Below are 22,244 nucleotides of genomic sequence, written 5' to 3' on the forward strand. Positions count from 1 at the left end.
TGTACTAGCTACTCACAAAGCACCATGTGAAACAGGAACACATCATTGGCACTGATGTGTGAACAACACTGGTTTTGTTGTTATTGTTTAGCACATACGTGTGGTGGTTACTTTAGCTTGCTGCACATCCAGAGCTCAGGCTGGTTTGGTGCTGGCTTTCAAACCAAAGAAAAAATGCACAGATTACAAGGAAACAGTGTCACAGGTTGCCGTCATTCTGCCACTATGTGTGCAGTAAATCTTGGTGGCGGTTTGAAATACCTGTATTCACAGAAGGTATCATCATTTATGCCCTGGGACTCCAAGTCGGGGTGGAGGTCCTCTTTCTCTTTCACTGAATCAACAAAATAGAGCATTGTAAATTTAAAGAGACTTACAAATATTCTTGATCTTTTTAACAACATACATTATATTTATTCATATTTTATACACACTGTGTATATGCTATTTGTTTATTTACACACACACACACACACACACACACACACACACACACACACACACACACACACACACACACACACACACATTACCATTCAAAAGTTTGGGGTAGGTAAGACTTGACAAGTCTCTGTATTTATTTGATCACAAATACAGTGAAAATTAAACTGTAATAATGTTTTTCAGACTTTTTTAAATGTTCAACAGCCATTTCTCGATTCTTTATGAATCATGTCACAGAAATCTTTCTAATATGCTGATTGGAAATATTTCTTATTATTATCAATGCTGAAAACGTGTTGCTGCTTAATATGTTTATATAATTTTTTTTTTCTTACAAATTAATTATTAATTAATCAGATTTATATATAAACAATATACTAACCCCAAACTTTTGAAAAGAAGTCTCTAAAGCTACCTTTACATACATTAAGCATGTACCTACATTTCATACCAGCTGTTCCATTAGCTGTTTCATATTTATTATGATTATTATTATCAAAATTGTACTGAATCAGCAAGCACATTGGCAAGTTCATATTAACACATGTAAATGAACAGATCTGGCTCATGCTGTTTCTGTACAGTAATTAGAAAAAATTCACAGTTGAAAAGGTTACAGTGGTTTAGAAGATCAAGTTAAAAATACAACAAGGTGATTGGGTAGAATCATACCCTCTTTGCAGCCCCCAACGAAGATGTGCAACATGTTCTAAATATAAACGCATTAACACGTTCCATGTGCTGCTGTGATAATCAAGCTGTGAATTGGAAATACAATGTTTTTCCATCTTATTTTCAGTGTGTGTTTTTTACTTCTAGTTAAACCTTTTGGCTTTTTTACACTTAAAAGAAAATCTCCAGACAGTTTAGACATTTGTTAGGGTTTTCTGACTTCCATGTAGCATATTGTGTGAGGGAATACCTGAGTACTTTCCGCCTTTATTTCGGTTCACAAAGCACGCTATGAGCACTATGAGGGTGAGCAGAGCTATGGCGCACATGAGCCCGATGAACCAGCCCTGGTTGGAGATGCCTCCACGAATACCGGCCAGATCTGTGAGAGACAAAACATTTCATGAGGACACTTCACCGAATGTTGACATCCACCGAGAACATCTTACACTAAATGAGAGACACCAGGCAAACTCTAGAAATGAAAATGTGCAGATATTAATATTAAACTGCCAGACTGCATGTCTAATTAATCAACGGCAGAGGCTGATAAGGCATAATTTCTTTTATCAAGTCCACAGAACACATGCTCTGGGATGGACATGAGGCACGCCATGCATGATAATTTTATCACAGGATGTTGCTTGCACACTTGATGAGATGGGAAAAGAAGAGACAAAGACGATTTTGCTTTGCATTCCTGTCATCTCTGAGACTACGTTCCCCTCACCTGTGGCACTGGTCCTGATAACGTCTTCAAAAATACTAGAATTATCAACCCAGCTTTTAGTCATAAGACGCACTGTGTATTCAGTCCCAGGTTCAAGCCCTTCAATGATGTGGAAAGTCTTAGAAGAATTTAGCACATCGGAAATCTTCCAGTTACCTTCACCTACAGGATGTACATAGTGGGTCAAGTGGTGTCAGTATACTAAGAAATCTCTACTATATATAAACACAACTATATTGTATATGATGGGAGTTGAACAATTATTATGGTTGCCAAATTAGCATGTTAATTAAGGAAGTAATGCAATTGAAAATTGAACAAATACAGGTATTTGTAAATTTAAAAAATGACAGCCTTAATATTTATATTTATATCCATATATATCCATATATAATCTAAACTATACATTATTACTATCAAAATTAGGATGCATAGATGTAAAGATATATAGCTACTTGTAAATCTATGATAATTCTCTAAAGGCTACACATATAACTAATGACCTGTTTTATTTTTGATCGAATTTAGCATGACTTATTAAGCTACACAGACATCAAGGTTTAATTTACAAGAACAAGGATGGAAAACAGTAAGGGAAGCTTACGGTTGTTCATAAAGGCAATATATAACTCTGACTCCTTCTGTTCTGTGCCTGGAATCCAGCTGATATTTGCAAAGTCGTGACTAACTGAGGTGCTAATATTCAACACAGCTGAGAAAAGAGAGAAATGACACAGAGGGTTAGTACTGTAAATGAAACGAGGAAGGGTTGTTTGTTAGATGACTTGAAGGAGAACGAGTGCCTTCTTTTTTTTCTTTATACTCACTGTAATACATGACTTTTGCCAGATATCACTTCAACCAAATGCTCCTTACTGCCATAGCCATGATTTCTAATACGTTAAAAGTTGCAATGCACTTCAAAAGAGAAGGTACTGAACTAAAGGTTAGTTCGCACCAAGAACGATAACTATAAATTTTGTTTAGAAATTTTAGAAAGGTTAGAAATAATTCCAAATTTAAAAGAATAGCATAGTCCACACCACAGCTATAGCAATAACAGAACAGAGAAAAAATATTGTTAGAATCACTATCAAAATTAACATTAAACATATTGATAGCCGATCAAAATGGTAGCACGTTTATAATTAACCTAATGATATTGTGCAAATATAATTTTCTGTGTAAACTTCTTCACACAACCTGTTTTTAAGTAGGTAGCCCCGCCCACAAGGAAACCTGATAGGTCCAAAGTACAGCTCTGCATAACAAATATTGTGCAGCTTCATGTAGACTTGGAATTATAATAATGATATTAAAAACAAATAAATAAATAAAACCTTGGAGTTGTTTATGTCTTCGGATGATATAATGTGCTTCGATGGAAACCCTCTTAATAACTAATTCAGTGTAGAATTAAGAAGCGTTCAAACCTATTCTAAGTAATTACCAGTTTGACAAAGGTTTTTTTTTTTTTTTACTACTTAGGAGCTCATAATTACTGTCATTTTGTCATGTGAACAATAAATGTGTTTGGATTGATTGATAGCTTGTTAGGATGCAGAGCATTTTTACTTTTATTGTGGTCAGACTAATTACTTGTCACTGGAAACCCTAGTGTCGCGGCTGGTTAGGACACAGCGTAAAGAAATTAACGTGATGGGATGGCACAAACAAATGGTGGCTCTTTAGAAGATAGAATGGAGTGCAGTTTAATTTCCATCAGAAACATAGCTGCGAGTCTTCTGTAATTAAATGACTAATTAACAACCTGAAATAATGATGTGACCGTTACACTGGGCGAAATAAAGGGAAATAATAGGAGATAATTTTAGACAGAGTCGCAGAGTAATAATTACGCAGTCACCAAATTCTGAGAGCCACAGAAACACCTGAATACAGCGTACACTGTTTCTATTCAGGAAGCTAAAAGTATTCGACTTGGACAATTGCTACCTTCACGGCGTGCCGCCGGAGCTATATCAATCACAGATAACTTGTGTTTTCATCACCTTCAGGTGTAGCAATTAGGCAGACTGTTGTCTGCTGTCAAAACTCATTACCATACATCTCAATCACACAACACCTCTCCCTTTGGGCAAAACATGCAGATGGAACACATTTATTCTCAGGCTCTTTTCAGGAATCCATCTGCACCGAAGGACCGCGGCTATCCTGCCCATCGCCCCATGCTTGAATGACATCCTCTAATCATGATGCGTTTCCATCCACCCTGTTATTGTAGAAATTGCTTTAATCATCGGTGCAGTGAGACACCTTTGCTTGACACAGAAATGGCGCATAAATATTGAGCGAGCTAGCTGGAGGTTTGTCAGTCCGCATCAGCTCGCGCCACATGTGTCCTGTAAGCTTTTGGGGGGAAAATTTAGCAATGGAATTTAAAAGGACAGTGTTTTCTCTACTTCCTGTTGGCCTTCTGTAGCAAATTGTAGCTCCGTAAAGCTGTTTTTATTTTATTTTTTTTTCTCTAGAATCTTTATCTTACTATCACTCTCTGTTTTTTAAAGTGGTAAAATATAACTTAATTCACACCATATTTCTGATATTATCGATCAATCTTATCAGATTAACTTTGATCTTTCACTTTTATTTTATTTCCGTGAGTGCAGTACACCTGCAAAGCGTTAGCACTCATTAGCTTGCCATTAGCGTCTTCATTCGAACCTATCGCTGTTTTCTTTTCTCCTCTCCCTCGCTCCAGTTTTTCACAAGTTCATCAAACAACCGCAGTAAGAATATTTCATCAAGCACGGTGAGTAATGGCTTCTCCTATCATTGTTTCTTGCACCTCTTGCCACATGTACAGTTTATCTATCTCTGTCATTGATGAGGGATTCACATGTGATAAATGCAGGGAAATAGTTAGGCTGACAGAGAAGATTTCAGAATTAGAGACACGCATCCAAACTTTAATTGAGGACAGTAAAAATGTTAGGGCTCTAGATACGGCTTTGGATGCGTCTAGCTCAGGGATTCCTGTACATTGTTCGGTTCCGGAAACAGAGCCCCAGCAGCAGGGCAACTGGGTGACGGTGAGGCAGCGTAGTCGTGGGTCAAAACACTGCTCTTCTGTTCCGATCAAAACATTAAACAGGTTCTCCCCACTCAGTGATGCACCCACTGAGAAACCTGATGAAAGTGCTCTAGTTATTGGTGATTCTATTGTACGGAACGTGAATATAGAGACACCAGCCACCATAGTCAAATGTTTACCGGGAGCCAGAGCGCCTGACATCTTGGCAAATTTAAAAGTGCTGGCTAATGCTAAACGTAAATACAGTAAGATTGTTATTCATGCCGGCGCTAATGATGTTCGACTTCGCCAGTCGGAGATCACTAAAAATAATATTAAAGAGGTGTGTGAACTTGCAAGCACGATGTCAGACACTGTAATATGCTCTGGTCCCCTCCCTGCTTACCGTGGTGATGAGATGCATAGCAGATTGTCATCACTCAATGGCTGGATGTCTAAGTGGTGCCCACAGAATAACATAGGTTTCATAGACAATTGGACGAGCTTTTGGGGCAGACCTGACCTGTTTAAAAGAGATGGTCTTCATCCATCCTGGGGTGGCGCCACTCTTCTCTCTAGAAATATGGCAAATAGTCTTAGTGTTTATACTTGACTAACTGGGGCCCAGGTCAGGAAGCAGACAGACTGGCTAAACCGACCGTCTTTTAGCTGCCTCCTGTCACAGAGGTCAGTTAATTCTCAGCACATAGAGACTTTTTTACCTAGATATCACACTATAGAGACTGTGTCTGTTCCCCGAACTAGAAAAAACAAAAAACGTCCAAACCAAGTTAAGATTAACAATTTAATTGAGGTTCAACAAATAAAAAACAGAAGCAATATGGATAAACAAATGATAAAGCTTGGCTTATTAAATATCAGATCCCTTTCTACGAAAACACTTTTTGTAAATAATATGATCACTGATCATAATATAGATGTACTCTGTTTGACAGAAACCTGGCTAAAACCTGATGATTACATTATTTTAAATGAGTCCACCCCCCAAGATTACTGTTATAAACATGAGCCACGTCTAAAAGGCAAAGGTGGAGGTGTTGCTTCAATTTATAACAACGTTTTCAGGATTTCTCAGAGGGCAGGCTACAAGTATAACTCGTTTGAAGTAATGGTACTTCATATAACATTATCCAAAGAAACAAATGTTAATGATAAATACTCTGTTATGTTTGTACTGGCTACTGTATACAGGCCACCAGGGCACCATACAGACTTTATTAAAGAGTTTGGTGATTTTACATCTGAGTTAGTTCTGGCTGCAGATAAAGTTTTAATAGTTGGTGATTTTAATATCCATGTTGATAATGAAAACGATGCATTGGGATCAGCATTTATAGACATTCTGAACTCTATTGGGGTTAGACAACACGTTTCAGGACCTACTCATTGTCGAAATCATACTCTAGATTTAATACTGTCACATGGAATTGATGTTGATGGTGTTGAAATTATTCAGCCAAGTGATGATATCTCAGATCATTATTTAGTTCTTTGCAAAATTCATATAGCCAAAATTGTAAATTCTACTTCTTGTTACAAGTATGGAAGAACCATCACTTCTAACACAAAAGACTGCTTTTTAAGTTATCTTCCTGATGTATCCAAATTCCTTAGCATATCCAAAACCTCAGAACAACTTGATGATGTAACAGAAACTATGGACTCTCTCTTTTCTAGCACTTTAAATAAAGTTGCTCCTTTACACTTAAGGAAGGTTAAGGAAAACAGTTTGACACCATGGTATAATTAGCATACTGGCACCCTAAAGAGTGCAGCTCGAAAAATGGAGCGCAGCTGGAGGAAAACAAAACTAGAGGTATTTCGTATTGCTTGGCAGGAAAGTAACATATCCTACAGACAACCATTAAAAACTGCTAGATCCGATTACTTTTCTTCTCTTTTAGAAGAAAACAAACATAACCCCAGGTATTTATTCAACACAGTGGCTAAATTAACGAAAAATAAAGCCTCAATGAGTTTATGAACTACTTTACTTCTAAAATCGATACTATTAGAGATAAAATTGCAACCATTCAGCCGTCAGCTACAGTATCACATCAGATGCACTATAGACCCCCTGAGGAACAGTTCCACTCATTCTCTACCATAGGAGAGGAAGAATTGTATAAACTTGTTAAATCATCTAAACCAACAACATGTATGTTAGACCCTATACCATCTAAGCTCCTGAAAGAGGTGCTTCCAGAAGTCATAGATCCTCTTCTGACTATTATTAATTCCTCATTGTCATTAGGACATGTCCCCAAAACCTTCAAACTGGCTGTTATTAAGCCTCTCATCAAAAAACCACAACTTGACCCCAAAGAACTAGTTAATTATAGACCAATCTCGAATCTCCCTTTTCTGTCAAAGATACTAGAAAAGGTGGTATCCACACAATTATATTCCTTCTTAGAGAAAAATGGTATATGTGAGGATTTCCAGTCAGGATTTAGACCGTATCATAGTACTGAGACTGCTCTTCTTAGAGTTACAAATGATCTGCTCTTATCATCTGATCGTGGGTGTATCTCTCTATTAGTTTTATTGGATCTTAGTGCTGCGTTTGACACAATTGACCACAACATTCTTTTGCATAGACTTGAATACTTTGTTGGCATCAGTGGAAGTGCATTAGCATGGTTTAAATCGTACTTATATGACCGCCATCAGTTCGTAGCAGTGAATGAAGATGTATCCTATCGATCACAAGTGCAGTATGGAGTACCTCAAGGCTCAGTACTAGGGCCGCTACTCTTCACGCTTTATATGTTACCCTTGGGAGATATCATCAGGAAACATGGTGTTAGCTTTCACTGTTATGCTGATGATACTCAGCTCTATATTTCTTCGCAGCCCGGTGAAACACACCAATTTGAAAAACTAATGGATTGCATAGTCGATATAAAAAACTGGATGACGAGTAATTTCTTACTGCTAAATTCTGAAAAAACAGAGGTGTTAATTATAGGACCTAAAAACTCTGCTTGTAATAACCTAGAACACTGTCTAAGACTTGATGGTTGCTCAGTCAATTCTTCGTCATCAGTTAGGAACCTAGGTGTGCTACTTGATCGCAATCTTTCCTTAGAAAGCCACGTTTCTAGCATTTGTAAAACTGCATTTTTCCATCTCAAAAATATATCTAAATTACGGCCTATGCTCTCAATGTCAAATGCAGAAATGTTAATCCATGCATTTATGACCTCAAGGTTAGATTATTGTAATGCTTTATTGGGTGGTTGTTCTGCACGCTTAGTAAACAAACCACAGCTAGTCCAAAATGCAGCAGCAAGAGTTCTTACTAGAACCAGGAAGTATGACCATATTAGCCCGGTCCTGTCAACACTGCACTGGCTCCCTATCAAGCATCGCATAGATTTTAAAATATTGCTTATTACTTATAAAGCCCTGAATGGTTTAGCACCTCAGTATTTGAATGAGCTCCTTTTACATTATAATCCTCTACGTCCGCTACGTTCTCAAAACTCAGGCAATTTGATAATACCTAGAATATCAAAATCAACTGCAGGCGGCAGATCCTTTTCCTATTTGGCGCCCAAACTCTGGAATAACCTACCTAACATTGTTCGGGAGGCAGACACACTCTTGCAGTTTAAATCTAGATTAAAGACCCATCTCTTTAACCTGGCATACACATAACATACTAATATGCTTTTATTATCCAAATCCGTTAAAGGATTTTTAGGCTGCATTAAGTAAACCGGAACCGGAAACACTTCCCATAACAACCTATGTACTTGCTACATCATTAGAAGAATGGCATCTACGCTAATATTTGTCTGTTTCTCTCTTGTTCCGAGGTCACCGTGGCCACCAGATCCAGTCTGTGTCCAGATCAGAGGGTCACTGCAGTCACCCGGATCCAGTACGTATCCAGACCAGATGCTGGATCAGCACCTAGAAAGGACCTCTACATCCCTGAAAGACAGCGGAGACCAGGACAACTAGAGCCCCAGATACAGATCCCCTGTAAAGACCTTGTCTCAGAGGAGCACCAGGACAAGACCACAGGAAACAGATGATTCTTCTGCACAATTTGACTTTGCTGCAGCCTGGAATTGAACTACTGGTTTCGTCTGGTCAGAGGAGAACTGGCCCCCCAACTGAGCCTGGTTTCTCCCAAGGTTTTTTTTCTCCATTCTGTCACCGATGGAGTTTCGGTTCCTTGCCGCTGTCGCCTCTGGCTTGCTTAGTTGGGGACACTTCATCTACAGCGATATCGTTGACTTGATTGCAAATAAATGCAAAGACACTATTTAACTGAACAGAGATGACATAACTGAATCCAATGATGAACTGCCTTTAACTATCATTTTTGCATTATTGACACTGTTTTCCTAATGAATGTTGTTCAGTTGCTTTGAGGCAATTTATTTTGTTTAAAGCGCTATATAAATAAAGGTGACAAAAGGGCTTCCTCTTATCCATTTAAAAGCCACTTCTGGGTTACATCAGCACTGCTCTTTAATTCCCCAACAAATCAGACCTTACCACTTTATCCATAAATACACTAATGTTTGGGGTCTGTAAGATTTGTATTTATTTATTTACTTACTTATTTTTAATAACTTTATAGTTTATTTAGCATTCCGACAGTTAAAACTTAAAAATTTTGGGTTTATCACAAACATATTAATCTTTGTTTTCAGCTGTGACAATAATTTTGAAATGTTTTTTGAGCAGTAAATCAGCATATTAGAATGATTTATGAAGGATCATGTGACACTGAACACTCGAGTAATGATGCTGAAAATAAAGATTTGTAAATTACATTTTTAATGTATTAAAACAGAAAATATATAATATAAAATATATAATTCTTTTTGAAAATATATCAGTTTTTGTTGTATTTTTGTTCAAATTAACACAGCTGAGGTGATCATAATGTAAAACAGTTCTTTTAGCGATATTAAAAAAAAACAACCTTACCAACCCCAAACTTTTGAATGTGTTTGGTATTTCATAACTGAATATTTGCAGAGTTTACTGGTATTAAATTCCAATTTGGTTCTCATTTGTTCTTTCAGACTTGTTTTTGTGTGGTTTAGTACCTATAGACGAAAGAGTAGCATTAGCCACAGGGGAAACAGTGGTTTTTCTTGGAGGAAGTCGTGAGCCAGATTTTCCTGGAAAGAAAGACCGTATTTTAAATGGTTTGAACTATTCTATGGGAGTGATGTGACTAAGAAAGAAGCAGTCGTGTGATGTACTAAACAAGCGGCTGCTAAATGAAATATAAAACATTTCTATGTTAGCTGAACCATAGCATTATGCAAGAAATATTTCGAATGGATTGAACAGGATTAAATGGAATAAATCAATTAGTTTCAGCTACCGACAAAGAGCAGATGACAGGTTAATAGTGAGATTTATCTAATTTAGCAAACATCAAGACCTATACTGTCAGCTAGAACAGCTAGAAAAAAGCATTATGCTTCTACGGTATATGAAAATGAAATGATTATCCTATTATAAACACATGCATTTTCAAGATACAGTCCTACAATACAGCTACAATTTTATCTTCTAGTCTAGTGTGTTAGCTATTTCTAGTGCTAAAGAAAACAGAAGACTTCATACTGATGTTGAAAGAAGCCACATCTGGTGAAGCTGGCAAAACAAAAGCAATAAAGCAATGAAAAAGACATATTGCAAGGACGACAGAAAGACACTGAAATCACGACAACTTTAGTTCATAAGACAGCTTGTTTATAAGACAGCAGTGCCTGTTACCGAAGCATTAAAGCGAGAAAGCTGCAGCAAGAAGCTTGGAAAATTCCATTCTAAAGTATTTAAAAATATGATGTCATATTTTTAAATGTCTCACCAGAAATATTAAAGTATTAAAGAAGGGTTTTGAAAGGCATTTTGTATGTATCAGATGGAAATACTACGGTATGTGATATACATATACAGTATATATATATATATATATATATATATATATATATATATATATATATAGTAGGAAAAAACTGCCACATTCATTTACCATGGTATGTGCATGGAAAATAAGGTACATGAAATAATACAATGGCTTAATGGATAAATCTGCAAATGCAAATAGATAAAGTACGCTGTGGAGGCAAAATCTCAGAATCTGACAGTGCATGAGAGAAAATAAGAAGAAGAAAATAAAAAAAAAGATTTTGCATGTAGTGCCTTGCTTAAAATATTTTTTTTCTTGCCATTATTGTTGTTTGATGTTATATATTATACATTAATTTACATGTAATTTGTACAAGGCTCTTAGTCGAATACACCATGGTTTCACCATGTTTCATGGCCAAAAAACATGGTATTTCTATGGCAACATGACCAGAAATACATAAAAAAACATGATACTGTCACGCTCTCTGGTCTCTGTTTCCCTGAGTCTCCACTAGTGGTCTCACTTCCCCATAGGCACCTCACCGTAGGCACTACAATTTCCACAAGCCTTGTCCCTTCATCACAGTAATTGCACTCCTGTTAATTGCACTCAGGTGTCTTCACTTGATAGTCATTACCCTGCCTATATTAACCGGTCTTTTATGTTTGTCTTCATGGAGTCCTTTCATTCCGTCACCCAGTTTCCTCGCCTTCCGAGTTTCCTGTTCCAGTTCCTATCCCTATCCCTATCCCTATCCCTATCCCTAGTGTTTGTTTGTTTGGATTGATTTCTGGTTTTGACCCCTGCTTGTTGGATTCTGATTTGGATTTCCCAAAAATACCACACTGCAATTGGATCTCTCGTCTCCTGTGTTTCCCTGGGTTCCGATCGTAACCGATACTTTTTAAAATAAGACATCTATCATATGCTTTCAACTGTACATAAACATTTTTTTTCTAACATTATTTGAAATTAGCTGATTTTCTTGATGTATACTGGTCATGTTTAGGCGGTTGTTTCCCATTGTCACATAAAGATATCTCCCCTCACATCAGAGCAGTTATTTGTTTTCTTGACTGTCTATTACTCTGCCGAATATTGGAAATACGCCTTGGGATTTTCATCTCGATCATATTTCTTCCATAAACACAACTTCCTTACGAACCCTCGGCGAAACGGAAATAAACAGCACTTTATCAACAATCTGCTAACTGCCGATGATAAGTATTGCAGCGTGAACCATTAATCATGATAAATGTGCTGTAAATTCACAGTTGTGTGGTTTTTTCTTTTTAATATATTTTTTGAGGGTTGATTACCAACTTATTTCTACGTCTGTATTAATAACAATCCAGCATTTCCATCCCCAAAGGCAACATTTCATTTCTTCTTCCTATTTGCAGGCAAGATTTTACCATCAAATCAATGAGTGCTTGGTCTTCCAAGACAGTGATGAATGCAGCCCAGTCGCACTCTGTTATGATATTGTTTAGCTATAAAGAAATGCTTAGATAGGCATATGAAAAGCTTGGTGAGATGGGAGGTCAAAATAACGCCGCCTGCATTCGCCGGGTCGATGCTCATAACAACAGCAACTTGGTCACCCATGTCAGAGCGCCAGATTCCCTGTCCTTTGGAATGCCACAGGCTGACTCCCCTGAGACACCCCACCCATGAGCAGCTGCTGCCCGTACTCACTCGCTTCAGGGACAGTGGTGCGCTCCTCGCTGACAGCTGGTCCGCAGCCCACCCGTGTGCAACTCCGTAGGTAAAACTTGTATTTGCTCAGTGATTCCAGATCCTGGAGGTGCAGCTTATTACTGTCGGCAGAGACGTTGAGGGTCATCAGAGAACCTAGTTCCTCTGTGTCATTTACTAAACAGGAAAAGAAAAAAAGAGCATACCATCAATGCATGTCTATCCACATATTAGAATCCATTGATGATTACACAGATAATAATAAATAAAGCTATGCAGCAAAGCGGCACGTGTTCATCATGTGTCATGGCAGGTTGCTCAGCTGGACTGGTTGCAGGAAGGCCATGTCATTGAAATGTCAGATGTGTTTAGTCAGCCAGAGGTCAAATTTCTTTTTTTTTTTTCTGACACAGACACAGATTGACAGTCTGCAATAGGATTGTCACAATACCCAAAATTTGATAGTGGACGACAATAAGGTTGTCACGATACTACTGTTTGTCTTATGGTATGATGCACAATGTTATTGTATGGACTACATATTTTGTCTATTTTAAACATTTATTTTATTATATTAATTGTCTTAAATACAACAAAAAAGGAAAAATAGATCGAACACACTCCTTTCATTAAGTTAAATATTAATAAATATTAAAACAAAAGTTTTTCCAAGCAATTGGTAAACAGTCAGCACACAGCAACAGGGAACAAATAAATAAATAAAGGCTAAACACCACAGGTGACTACTAACTAATAGATATGGTCACACTTCCATAGTTAATTTATCACAGCACGTTAAAACTTTAAATTTTGTATTGCACATTTGCATAAAGTAGTAGCCAGGTTCGAAATACATTTTCACCATATTTTTTAGGGGAAAAAATTCAGGCAAATGATTTATGAACAAAAAAAAACACCTTCAACTGCAAGTTTGGTATATGTAAGTGCTACTGAAGTGGAGATTTATTGTTCAATGCATGAGGAAAAACAATAATTTTGAGAAGACATCCTTTAAAGGTATGTATTTTAATTGAAATCGCAAATAGACAAAGTGTAATAACGTAAACACTTAAATGTGTATTTTGGGTGGTGTCTTTCCTCTAGACTGAAGACGTGTTATGGTAGCAAAATAACCCAAAATCTCTAAACTGAGTATAGCATTTAGACGGCGTTTTTAAATATTTTGACAGACTAGATTTCCTCTCTCTCGTGGCAAACCACTTCTGTTGGCATTAATAACCCTGGCAAGAACTGTAGTTGACCTTTCACGCATCACAGCAAGGGACGAGCTTTATTTACAGATGATGCACACACACAAGCATGTGTGCATTTGAAAGTAGCTGTCAGTCATCAGGCAGCATTTGTGTACCGAATCGGGTACTTTCAATTAAAACATCATTTCTTATCCATGTGCTAATGATGTGTTTTTGAGCTATTATGCTTATGTTGTGTAAACACTTTTTGGGTCTGCACTGCAACATGTTCTGGAGTCCTTCAAATAATTCCCAATCTGTCTGTCCAACAAAAATAAATAAATAAAAATAAAACACTATTTCTGAATCCTCCATAAGTAATCCAAAATGTGTGAATTGTTAACTCTGTGCTATTTCACCATAGCTGGCTGCGGGCCATCTGTGCAGTGGCTCTTTAATCCCAGTTGCTATTTTCCATTCAATAGGTACAGCTGTGCGCTCTCTCGCCAGCATTTTACACACCACTTTCTTCAAGGGGACTTCAATGAGCCCACTTCAAAGGGAGCACAATGGTTCTAGCAAGCTATCCTGATAAAAATGTCACTTCTTTTAATACACAACCTGACACTTGGCCTCAATGATCAGCCACAGCATCAAACACAATTAGCTGACAAGGCCTTCCAGACTGTACGCATCATAATCAGCTCCGTCATCACTCCTGCTGGGATCTGGTTGCATGTTGAGCGGTGCATGTGCCCAGCCTGATGTTGTGTTACAATGCATATAAAACAGCATAGGGTCAGTGCGAGAAAGCAGGTCGGCTTGATCACATTGGTATACCAGGTCACGAGTGTTTTTGACATGAGCGCTTTGCAATACCTATGTGCCAGGATCGAGTATACCAGGGTTTCCCAGACTGGAGATTGTGAAGGTTTGTGAGGGAACTGCAGGGATTTCAGAAAGTGAATAATTCATTAAACCACACATTTACATTTAAAATCAAATAAAAATAAAATGCTTACTAAAAATACTTTATATTTGATTAGTTTACTTGCATGTCATGTGACCACTAAGTGACATAAAATGTATATCTTGAAAAAAATCCTCTGACATATACAGATGTCACAGATGTGCTTCACAATGTTTTGCTTCTCCCTACAGTTCATCACTTACCTATTAATATGATGCACATAACCCACTGTTTATGTAATCAGCAGTGTTTCTCACTGTAAATCCTAATTAAAACCAAAGCATACTCTAATGACATGCAGTAAATAGCTGTTTAATTCACTAGTGTGCCTTCAGTTCGATATAACAGGACCTGTATAATAAAAATAAGTAAATTGAGTGAGGCAACTTTAACAAGTCAAAGTAATTGTTTTCCATAAATCATTTAGCAAATATACAACTGTGTCTTATTGAGGTCCTGTGCCTTATTTTCATAATACTGTAATCTCTGTTGAATTTCAGCTGCCAAGTTTAAGGTAGGTGGCACAACAATATCTCCTAGTGGTGAGACGTAGGCATCACTCGATGTAATGGAACACAAACCATCAAAGAGCACTTTGCTGTTTTTTTTTATGTCCAAATCCACATCTGAATAACAGGGAACATGTTGACACAAGGCAATAGCTTTTTTATAATCTATAGTCTGGCCCTTTAAGTGACACGAATAGAGTCCTAAAAACCTTCAATGCAAAACCAGTGGTTTGTGGTTTCACTGTAAAATCCCTGTAATGACCAGCAATGCCACTGTTTCACGTCAGTAATAAATATCAGTAATAAAAGCTGTTTACTCAAAGCCCAGCGCATAACCCTCACAGCAAGATGCAGATGTTTATAGTGAGGGTTATGAACAAATTGGAAATGCAGTGTTCACATACTTAGCTGATATTGGAGGATGTAGCCAGTTATGAATCCATTTGCGTCAACCGGAGGAGACCAGGTTAAAGTGACCTTGTGTTTCTGGATGTTTGTAACACTGAAAGCAGCTGCTTGACCAGGAACTGAAGGTAGGGAAAGAAACAAATAGTTGACAGTTATATTAATAATTTAAAGGAACATTTCACACAGAAAATGATTATCATTATTATTCATTTGTGCATTCCAAAACTTTGTGACTTTCTTTCTTCTGTGAAAGACATCTTCCCCTACAGTATATCAAAGATCTCGCAGCTCATTTGCATTTCCAAATATTTAAACTTGCTGTCACTAGAATGGTCACAAACCAGAACCAACTGCTGCATGCCAATTCACCAATATATCTTTAGAAATGTTCACAAAGTTGCAGATGCGGATAACCTGAATAAATATTTTTTTCATTATTCAAACCCCTTTATTTAAATCGTTCTACTTAACTGTAGGTCTTACACGTATGCCATGTTTGTGGTTTTTGAACACTTTTTATTCTTACTTGTAGTTATAATTAGATTTGTGTCGAATAGGCAATGTGTTTGGGTGAATACTAGCCATTAGCATGTGCACAGATTTGCAATATAATATGATTTAGAACGCAATAATTGTAATTATAGCATTCAAATTAGTACATAGCACATGTCTTTTTAGGTAAACTAAAGGCTGGAACACACTACACAAATTTTTAAATCTGAACATATTTTAAGGCATCATTGCACTTGTCGAATTTGGAATTGGTTACATAGAACAACTTGGCATCATACTGTATAATGACTGAGGATTACATACCACAAGAATTTTCAAAAACAATAAAACCACAGAAATATGACAAATGAAAAGAATTTGTTCTAAAATTACCTAAAAAAAAAAGATGTTTGATATCCTCTGAACAGACAGATAGTCTGAAGCTAAAAAAAAATAGTCTGTGCCCGAAGTACATGATGCAATTTTCTATTAAATCTGTCATATCCAACTGCCCAAAACCTGCAGACTGGCTCTGACTTTTATCAACTAGCATCTACTCATTCTGACTGCAAATCAGGGGAAAATAGTGCAAAAGCCTTAACCTCAAAGAACCAAATTTATTATGTTTAGCTCAAGTGTTCACACACGTCCTCTCCTCACTCACCTCCCTCAGGTGTTTTGAAGCTGACCGGATGACTGCCAGGCCCGTTTCCCCTGCTGTTAAAGGCCATGACAATGAGGCTGTATTCAGAGAACGGCCTAAGCCCTGTGACCACCGCATGGTTCCTCTCGCCTGAGAATGTCAATGTGTGTTTGTCACCATGTGTTTTCTTTGAGTCCAGCAGACTACGAAGCCTCCAATAGCTTATCTAGAAGTACAAGAGATTAGATGAGTCCATAGGTAATGAAATACAGCTGATGTATAAAACAACACCACCGTTAAATACACGTGGATAACTTTGACAGCTTGCTGGGAAACAAGAGGAGTTCAAGGTCAAAAAACCTTTAAACCATGGCTAAAAAGCAAAACACATGTTGGTGTGGAATTACCCTGTAGCCGCCCAGATGTCCATTGAGTTTTTCTTTTTGAACATGTTTCCATTTGACCTTCATCATGGTGCTGTTCATCACGTCTACGGCTACATCCTCTGGAGCAGCCGAGGGGACTACGGACGAATCACATGCAAATGAAATATTACAAATGGATCTATATAGCTGCTTCCAAATTACACTGTTCCTACATCAAGATAATGCCAGTGAATTAGATTCAGCTATTCCATAAAATAAGGATCAAGAAATGTGGTGTAATTTTGTGGGTAATCATGGGAAAAACTGAGGCGGGGGTAATAGTTGTTTATGTGGAGTTATGGACTATAATATTGTTTTTAATGCTTTGTAGCTACATTTCGTTATCAGACACTTGGCAAATTGGCTACACAACAGTGATTTACCATACACAAATCTAAGTAATCTATATAAACATTATATCACACTCACAATCACACAGACACCATATATGACACTTGCTAATGGGAAGAGATTTGATTATAATGGAATAAAACCTAAAACGAAGCAACACTGACAATCTACCGTGCCAAGCTAAGCAACATATGAATTAAACATAATTACATTAAGCTTTTCTTTTGAAAAAGTTTTTTTCATTTATTTTCCATAAATAACTCTAGAGTAATATATATTTTGCTTGGTTTAAAAAAATGTGCTTTTTATATTATACCAATAGTCAGAATTTCTGTATACAGAATATTATTATTAGTTTAATAAAAAAATTTATCCCTTTAAAGGTATTAAAATATTTGTGGTGAAACTTTATTTTAAGGACCAATTCTCATTATATACTAGTTGCTTATTAGCATGCATATTACCAGCATACTGACTCTTATTAGTACTTATAAAGCACATACTTTACTTATGACTTATTCTGCATGACCATATTTTAGATCCCTTAAAACTCTTAATTAATAGTGAATGTGTATTCCCTAAAGTGCAACCAGAATTGTTAACAGAACAATTAAGGAATCCGAAAAGATCAAACTCTGCCATTCAGGGATTGAGACAGGTGATTCATTTTTTTGAATGTGGTCATTTACTGTACATTAACTGCTCAAATGAACTGATTCGCTAGAATGAATCATTCTCATCATGCTCAGATTTAAAACTGCATGCGCAAAACAGCAATTTATCATTAATTAGCTAGTTTTAGCTAGTTACTCCCCAACACTGGCAAACATGTGCTAAGATAATAAAGAAATAAAAAAGGGAGAGAAAGGGGGACTAAACTAATCGTACTGCACAGAAACGTAGTGACCTGAGATAACATCAGGAGGGCAACTCCAAAAGAAAACTGAAGGCAGAGAATAATTATAGCCACAAATGTAAATAGCTCATAGCCATGATAACATTTCATTTGTTAGTCTACAAAGACTCTGAGTGAAGAAATCGTTCCCCTTGTGGAATTTAATATCCTCAATAAGGCAAAACAAATCGGCATATCAGCGCAACTGTTTGGATATTGTGTAAAGGCAAGATGGCATTTCATCAGTGTTCTCTGCCCTCTAGGTTTGTTGATATTCTCGTCACACATGTACTGCACTAGAGGGGTTGTGGGTGTTTCCGTTTACAGGCAATGCTTATTTGCAATGTAACAAGACCCTTACAGACAAAGAAAAGGTTAGAAAAAAAAAAAGATGTGTCTTTCAAAATCTTCACCTGTTTTGTATGCTCTCAAAGGTAAACATGCACAGTGCGTTGACAGTGAGTGAAATGTCAGTGGTATTGGCTTATTTGAATGCATCTCCACATCTCAGACACAATAGAGGTTCTTCCTACTTACAATCCTCTCCTGAGTACGCTGTTATTATTTTGGGTTCCGGACCCCAGCCCATGTGGTTTCTGGCCTGAATTTTGATCTGGTAAAGGACGAACGTTGGGGTGTTTGTAACCAGAAATGAGTGCCTCTTCACCATGTGCTCCGTCCAGTCCTCTCCGTTGCCTTGTCTTCTGTAGCTTACTTTGTACTCCAGACCAGGCCCGTTGTGTTCAATAGGTGACAGTGGCTGTGACAGGAGAGCGAAAGATCTCAGTGAGTTGACAGGAAACAGGAAATCAAAGGGAATAGCATTTAGTTCTTAAACACTTGTTTTCTTTACTGTCTCAGCCTCAGAGGGCATGCTGACAGAAAATTAGTTGCTGACTGTATGATGAATATTGCACACAAAAAATGGCAGAAATCAAAACTTACATTTAGTCTATCTGGCGTTACACAGTTTAACAGATTACGTTTATGTAATAAGCACTTCTGAGCAAGATTAGAGAGTTTTGTTCAAGATAGTCAGTAGCAAATTAGCTACAGTACTGTAGATACCAGCAAATGGAACTGTGTATTCATGCTTTGTTTTCTTAGATGTGTCTGAAGCAATCATGTGAAATAATAAATAAGTCTTTGTTTGTTCAAAATAGAGTAGAAACTGCAATGAAATATTATTACAATGTAAAATAACTCTTCCACTTTAAATGCATTTTAAAATTACATTTATTCCAGTGATGGCAAAGTTGAATTTTCAGCAGCTATTACTACAGCCTTTAGCATTAGACAAACTTTCAGAAATCATATTAAATATGCAGATTTTGCTCAAGAAGCATTTTCTACATTAATATTTGCTTAATGTTTCCCAAAAGTTAGATTTTTCACTATTTTCTGTATATTTTTTATTTAAAAAATTAATTATATAATTAATAGATTTTATAATTATAATTTTTTTCTATGTTGGTCAATTATTGTGGATTCTTCTGCAGAATGTTCAGTCCTGATTTACCTGGTTAACTGCGATTTTTCATGATGTTAAACATTATAACAACTGACTTTTATTAGCAACGCTCTAACAGCTAACTACGCTTTTACAATCCTCTTGCAGCAAAAGACAGAAACAATAAATGCAATTATTCACTAATATCCACCATTAACAATGAGATTCCTCATAATTCTAGAAACTAGTTGTATTAGCAGGGCCAAGTAATAGCTCATCTTTATGTGAAAATCTAAATTTATTTATCCCGTTCCTTTTACTTTTTAATCAAAGACTCACTCTGGGCTCCTTTTGATGGGAACCTGTATCCAGACAGATCCATTTCAGCAGGGCTTTGTAACTTTCCCAACAGTACGGCGGTAGAGATAGCTGTGTTTTGCTATGCAAAAACTCCTATCTTGGGGAATACGCTTATCGATAATTGGAACCTAACAACTGACACTGTTAGTTTTCTCTCCCCCTCTGAGAACTAAATGAAATTCAGTATTTGAGAGCATTTCTTTATCTGTGCATCCCTTCCAGTGCTTTGAACGTTAGATATTCTGGAGGACTACTGGAATTGAACATTTAGCATCGTACCTCCCAGTTGATATCCATTTCTTGTGGCAAATGACCTTCGATCTTGATATTTTCTGGGTTCTTGTCGGGTGCTTTGGAAAGAGCAGAAATATGGATTTTGTTGGAGGTGGAATTGTTAGTGGAAGACAGAAAAATGGCCTGTGAAATATGTACTTTAGACTGGAGCTTAAACGACAAGGAAAATCAATTATCTCACAAGTTTGAATATTTTAAAGTTCAGTAGGTGATGAAGTTGGCCTCACTGCTATCTGTAAAGGTGATATGGTTAGGAGAAACAGTAGGAGAGCTCGTAGATACTGTACCTGATGCTGGAGTTTTGTATCTTTCAGTGGCCTGGCTTGGCCGACCACTTCCCACTTCATTGATGGCATAGACTCTAAATCGGTAGTCCACATGACTGTGAAGCTTCAGCAGAGCGGAGTGATGATTCCCCGGTACTCTCATCATCTCCCTCCAGTTGCCTGGCTCATGTTGGTTTTCCTCAAACTCTATAACAAACTCTGCACAAAGTTGAAAGTTTAAACTGTCAATACTTGCACAACATTTTAATTAACTGGATTTTGTCAGGAAATATTCCTTATATAGACTGATTCAAACTGACCACATTACGTTACACCAATGAACATTTTTTTTGAAGGGTAAATCAGATATAAAACAGACCAGTAACAGTAACAAAATAGTAACAACTGTGCATTTCCAATCTTTTATAGTGCGTGAGCAAAATTTATCTGTCCATAAACTGCATCCCGGTGTAGCTGTGTGATATTCATTTTGTGTAATACTTTTTAATGGCCCAAATTTAAATATAATTTTAATTACATTTTACAGTACCTTTTAAAAATGTGGGGGTCAGTTAAGACTTTTTAAAAAAGTAATTAAAACTTTTATTCTGCAAAAATGTGTTCATGTAAAAAAAGGTAATATACATTTATAATATCATAAAATATTTCAATTTTAAATAAAATATTTTCTTTTAAACATTCTGTTCATCAGATAATTCTGGGGAAAATTAAATGAAATAAAATTGACAAATGTTTTTATCAATAAAAAAATATAAAATATGTTTCTAGAGCATCAGATCAACATATTAGAATGATTTCTAATAAATGATGTGACACTGAAGACTGGAGTAATGGCTGATGAAAACTTAGCTTTGCTATCACAGGAATAAATCTAATTTTAAAATAGATTAAAATAGAACAGAGTTATTTTAAATTGTAATTGTTTTCATAGTTATAGAAATGCATCCTTGGTGACTTCATAAATTTGAAAAAAAATATTACCAACCATAAACATTTCTGTTGAGTCATTTCTATATTATATAGTTTATTTCATTTATATAAGAGGTTGTTCAAGTCCTTGTCTATAATCCATACATAGTGTATCCAAATTTATAGATGTATATGGACAACATGAGTGTTATGACTGTGTTACCAGTAATGGAGCTGTTATGGTCATCTCCTGGAATCCACTGCAGTTTTACACTTCTACCATTATGTTCAGAAAGAATCACATCCTCTGGTGGATCAGGAACATCTAAGAAAACAACTAATTTTATTTAGGGCTGTCAATCGATCAAGCATCTCGAGTTCAGTCAGATTCATTACATGATTAAGTTGCTTTTTTTTGCCATTTTATAGATGTTTTGGAGACGGGGATAAAAGAAGAAAATGATAGGGAGAAGAGGGAGGTTGGGTCTGGGAAATGACTCCAGCTTGTTTTAAACATGTCAGAGCTCATGCACTACCTGCCAGGTCATGTCTCCAGCTAGTTC

At 36.7% G+C, this 22,244-nt stretch overlaps 1 protein-coding gene across 11 annotated transcripts in view; it reads right to left on the minus strand.

Moving 5' to 3' along the window:
- The window catches only part of chl1b (cell adhesion molecule L1-like b), a 92,386-nt gene that overhangs the window by 2,796 nt on the left and 67,346 nt on the right, over positions 1-22,244 (minus strand). For 5 of the 11 annotated variants that reach the window (XM_059570609.1, XM_059570610.1, XM_059570608.1 and 2 more), the window contains 14 exons: positions 21,905-22,006; positions 20,773-20,970; positions 20,471-20,541; positions 18,919-19,141; positions 17,118-17,233; positions 16,732-16,936; positions 15,572-15,694; positions 12,496-12,672; positions 10,506-10,535; positions 9,977-10,051; positions 2,451-2,558; positions 1,847-2,008; positions 1,367-1,498; positions 262-334 (listed from right to left, as the gene is read on the minus strand). In XM_059570609.1, coding sequence (XP_059426592.1) covers positions 262-334; positions 1,367-1,498; positions 1,847-2,008; positions 2,451-2,558; positions 9,977-10,051; positions 10,506-10,535; positions 12,496-12,672; positions 15,572-15,694; positions 16,732-16,936; positions 17,118-17,233; positions 18,919-19,141; positions 20,471-20,541; positions 20,773-20,970; positions 21,905-22,006 — 1,795 coding nt within the window. Of the gene's footprint in view, positions 1-98; positions 156-261; positions 335-1,366; positions 1,499-1,846; positions 2,009-2,450; positions 2,559-9,976; positions 10,052-10,505; positions 10,536-12,495; positions 12,673-15,571; positions 15,695-16,731; positions 16,937-17,117; positions 17,234-18,918; positions 19,142-20,470; positions 20,542-20,772; positions 20,971-21,904; positions 22,007-22,244 lie in introns of all 11 variants that reach the window. The other 6 variants (XM_059570615.1, XM_059570611.1, XM_059570614.1 and 3 more) reach the window with 6 other exon arrangements.

Source organism: Carassius carassius, chromosome 17 (genome assembly GCF_963082965.1).
Source record: "Carassius carassius chromosome 17, fCarCar2.1, whole genome shotgun sequence".
NCBI classification, from domain to species: Eukaryota; Metazoa; Chordata; class Actinopteri; order Cypriniformes; family Cyprinidae; genus Carassius; species Carassius carassius.